Source organism: Leiobunum rupestre, chromosome 2 (genome assembly GCF_980474605.1).
Source record: "Leiobunum rupestre chromosome 2, qqLeiRupe1.1.hap1, whole genome shotgun sequence".
NCBI classification, from domain to species: domain Eukaryota; kingdom Metazoa; phylum Arthropoda; class Arachnida; order Opiliones; family Sclerosomatidae; genus Leiobunum; species Leiobunum rupestre.
Genome location: NC_143385.1, coordinates 67094964 through 67099905, shown reverse-complemented (window position 1 = coordinate 67099905; position 4942 = coordinate 67094964). Strand labels below are relative to the sequence as shown.

The window sequence follows — 4942 nt, the reverse complement described above, 5'->3', positions numbered from 1 at the left end:
TAACTTAAGAATCGATGACATAACCAAACTTGCCTCAGCTTTAATGTCAGATGTATGTAACGCCCTTATTGGGCTTCATTGTTTTACTGGTTGCGATATACTCTTAAAAAAAGGGTGTTTTAATGGTATATTAAGGGTGTAATATCTGTAAAAAAACACTCTTTAATGTTAATTTAAACGCCCTAAAGGGATTTTTATTGTCCCAAATTAAACACTTGAAAAGGTGTATAAAGGGTGTTATATTACCCCGTAAATTGAGTGATTTAACACCTCGTAAGGGTGTAGCTCCCTTAAGGCAGTAGTTTAGTACCCTAAAAGGAGTATTTTAACACTTTAAAGGGAGTATTGTAGCACCCTTACTGCAGTAGTCTAGAACCTTAAAGGGAGTAGTTAAAAACTTTAAAGGGAGTATTATAGAACCCTTAAGGGAGTATTGCAGAACCCTGAAGGAGGTAGTGTAACACCCTGAAGGGAGTCGTTTGGTACCCTTAAAGGAGTGGTCTTGTACCCTAGAGGGAGTAGATAATAACCCTGAAGGGAATAGTTTTATACCACAAACTGTTAACAAAGGAACCAAAACGGAGGACATAAGCACCCCAAACAGTGTAAATAAACACCCTAGCAGGAAAACTGCTTTTTAAGGTGTAGAATAACATCCTTTATAAACCTGTTAAGGTGCTAAATATGGGACAAGAAAAAACTCTTAAAGGTTTGAAAATACACCCTTTTTTTAAGAGTGTACAGTAAGCGCTCTCGCGGGACAAGGAAAGCTCAAGGCGTTTAAGTACATTGTACAGAATGCTAGCTTCCGACAAGCCGTCTCGGATCTCGGTACGGAATGGGAGCTCTCGGAAGAAACATTTCAGTCCATTCAAGCACTAACGTGTCAAATATATTGCGCTAAAACAAAATATTTTTATGTAAACTCACTAAGATATCAAATGTTTCGCGTGAAAAAGGGAAACGTGAAGTCGGGACAGTTACCACCTTGCGAAGACACCCTTCGACAACATTCTTTACGCGCTAATTACCAGGCCGCTATTTGGAAAAGAAGTTTAATGAGTTCACCGGATATTCCGAACCCAACCGCGAATCACGGATGGAAATTAAACGAGAGGTCAATTAGATATTCAGTGGATGCTTGGACTACCGGCACCAGAGGTAGTAATAAGTTTAATGGCTTGCGCTTGTAGTAGAGTTTGTCGGCCCCTAGATTGCACGTGCATTTTAAATAAAATGAAATGTACAGACGATGACTAACTAATGTAAATATATAAATGTAAAATATATTGCTAAAGAAAAATATAGTAATAAAGTAATAAAATTAATACTAACATAATATATAAAAATAATTTTCATTTATATTTTCACTTTTTTGTTGTAAACTTAAAAGTTCTTGGTACGGTTTGTAAATAATAAATGCTGTTAATTTTTTTTTATCTTTTTCTTTATAATTCGGCAAATATATGAAATAGGTGGTCTTGCTTATTTACGTCGTTAGAAACGTAAGAGCTCTATCTTAAGAGCAAGGACGCCAAAAATACACTTCTATAAATTGCCCTATTCGCATAAAGCGAATTTTCCGACACTACGTATTAGCGCCCCCTCTCTTTGTACTGTGTATAATTCGGTGAGTATATACAATAGATGCACGTGCGTTACGTCGTTTGAAAGGTAGGAAACCCATCTAACGTATAGTAGACCAAAAAAAATTTAATCTAATTATTACGGTATTGGTAATGTAAAAACTTCGTTTAAAGTTCCGCCAAAAATGTTATTTTCACAATTTATAGCTTTCCTGTTAACTTAAGGAAGATATTTTACAAGACAAAATATTTTGGAAATACAATTATCTGTTACACTGTTACACCGACGCCTCATCCCATTTCTTGATTTTATGTCTCTGGAACAGAATACAAAACATTTTTCACATTGATATATATTAGTATTTATAAAAACGTTTTATTTAATATCTCGCGTAACATAATCGTTACAGCATTTTTCAAAAGTACAATTAGAAGAAGTTATTAATTTTAAACATTTGGTATTTGTGAAAGTCGCCATTGTTAATACTTTCGATTTCGCTAAATATTGGGGTTATCTGAATAAATAATACAATAGAATATGTTTTTATAAAATAAATGGAGCAAAAAATAGAAACATAAAATGTTTATCTTACGTCACATGACGTACGTAATCTTAGCGCGTGTGCACGCGCCATTTACACGCGCTAAATATATGGCGTCAATCGAATTTCTCTCACGTCACGAGACATAGCTTTAATAGTATAAAATTCCTCGCGACTCTCTCACGCGCTCCGAAACTTAAAAATAAGAAAATAAAGAAACGTTAAAACCAGAAGTGACTTTATTGGAAGACATTGTTTCATCTCCTGGCTATTTTCATTGTTCTTGGACCACGCTTTAGCGATTAATTACGAAAATGAACACCCACTGGACAGTGTCGGATAAAGAGTCGTCACCATTCGTGAACACGTAAGTTATACAAAACTTTCTTAGAATTTTAACTCCCTCCTACTAGGCCTACCGTAGAACAGACCAAAGGTTCGAAGAGCCACGAAGGAAATATCGCTACTACGGACATTTTGGTTTACGTTATATAGTTCCTTGATTTAACTGCGGTAAAACTTATTAATCCAAGCTACTACTATGTTTTCTTCGTGGTGGAAGATTGGATTAATAATAGTTTGGCTATAGCCAATCCAAAGTAGATGTATTCGAACCTTTCCATTTCGGAGTGCTGGCTTTATATTTGACTTACAAACACGCGTTTGGTCGAATTTGACTAACTAACGTTAATATTGGGCCACTAATTTAGTATATACTTACTTACATTAACACAATGCTGGCAGCGGTAATTAGGTCTATGCCCAAAAGCGAAAGAAGGGGCTCTGTTTCTAAACTTTGGTTCCTAGTCCCTTTTAGACAAAAAACCACCTCAACTATTTCAAGGATTCCTAGTTTTAGCACTCCTCCCGAATTGAACAGAACTACTTTCTGTCTTTTTGTGACGTCAAAACTATATCATTGTTCGTATGTGGCTATATACAAGTCAATAATTTCAGCTAGGGTGCTAAATACAGTTGAAGAAGAGTTACTAAAAATTAACTTTTCCGCAACTCTATAAATGAGAAATCAGTTTGGGGCAGCTACTAGACAGGCCAAAAACCTGTGAGAGGAACTTGTAGGCTTGGGTCTAGTCTTTACACATTAAAGCTAAGTTTAGAGTCCAACTAGTTTTCGCTGCACATTATGTAGTTGCAGCTAAAATTATTTATTATATTGGAACAACCGCTATAATCTTAAAATCCACCAAAACTATAATTAATGATTAAAAGTTCAATGCGTTTCTTTTATTATACAGGACAACAAAACACCAATTGAAATATGAAGACCCTCAAGATGGACACCAAAGGAAATCAAGAAAAGGTAAGTGTCAATTTAGTTTAACCAGACTTACAAGATTGATTCAGAAAGAAGAGAAAAGCGAAATTAACCAGCGCCGCAACATTCCGTTGATCCTGGCCACATGGGCCAGAAGGGACTTTGAAACCATCTCGTCGCGTGCACCCGAGGACGATCAGCCCCAACGGACGTAATAAGCGACTATCTCAAATGCCACGCGAGATCTTGATCAATAGTTTTGACCTTTTCATTTATTATATAGGACACAAAAACACCAGTCAAAGGATGAGGACACTCGACATGAAAAACCAAAGTAATCAAGAAAAGGTAAGTGTCAATCTATATTAACCAGCTTCGCAAGAATTTTTCAGAAGGGAGACCAAAGTCCAGACGAAAGCGATAGGATCAAATTATTGGACTCGGAAGAAACAATCTCTTTGGACTGGCCTGAGGACGACCAACCCTAGAGGACGTAATAACCACCGTTACAGCTTTAAAGGCCTCGAAACATTAGTTTAACTAGATTTATTTTTCGTAAAGGACATTAATGGACTTTCCTAAATATCAGCAGAAATGGTTCACGCGAAGTAGTAAAGCCAACAGATGCCAAACGAAGGTGGCTGAGCAAATTCAGAAACAAATCAGACTTCGAAATGAAAAGTTCAAAAAATTGAAGAAAGGCCCTGAATTACTAAATTTAATCTCTTTTGGACCCAATGGAACAAATATCAAAATTGTTTTTCTTAAAGATCATCAAACTAACTGTTATTATTGTTATACATGTATATTTCCTTGACGGCATAGTTACCATGGCGTAACCCTAACTTACAAGGAGACAACCCGAAGTGTAACCCACCAATTTTTTTCAAACTCGGGGGATTGGTAGACATTCATGTAACTGGAAAAATCCTAAAGGGAATTTATTCAATGGGCAACCGTTTTGCCATGGCAACGAAAAATGTTTGTGACAACAACAAATGGAAATTTTCCCATTGAAAATAACACGGTATTCTGACCGCATCCTAGGACCCCCCCCCCCCCTGTAAACCTTTTTTAACAAATTTCAAAATTTCGAAAATGCGAAAAATAGAAAAAATTGATAAAAATTGACTAAAAAAACATCAAAATTGATCAACTTTTGATCAATTTGAGGTCAAAATCCCATGTTATTTTCAATGGGAAAATGTAATATTTTGTGTTGCCAAAACATTTTTCGTTGCCATGGCAAAACGGTTGCCCGTTGAATAAATTCCCTGTAGGATTTTTCATGATACATGAAGGTCTACCAATCCCCCGAGTTTGAACAAAATCGGTGAGTTACACTTCGGGATGTCTCCTTGTTAGTATTAAGTAAGTATAAATATTTGTTTTGATCCAAATGTATTATTATATTAAATATTAAAATTGTTTTTCTTAGAGATAACTAACTGTAATGAATCTTAAAGTAAATATATATTCTAATTACGTTTTTTTTCTCAAGCCTTACTTGGTGTTTCGTATTAATATAGGTTTTCATT

General features: G+C 35.6%; 1 protein-coding gene across 1 annotated transcript; it reads left to right on the top strand.

Moving 5' to 3' along the window:
- The first annotated feature begins 2417 nt into the window (after nt 1–2417).
- Nucleotides 2418–4102, top strand: LOC149958843 (uncharacterized). Its single transcript, XM_090165060.1, has 4 exons — nt 2418–2495; nt 3385–3615; nt 3688–3897; nt 3966–4102. The coding sequence occupies exons 1-3, from the start codon at nt 2443–2445 to the stop codon at nt 3740–3742; spliced, it is 339 nt and encodes a 112-aa protein (XP_090021186.1). The 5' UTR covers nt 2418–2442; the 3' UTR covers nt 3743–3897; nt 3966–4102.
- Nucleotides 4103–4942: the final 840 nt, after the last annotated feature.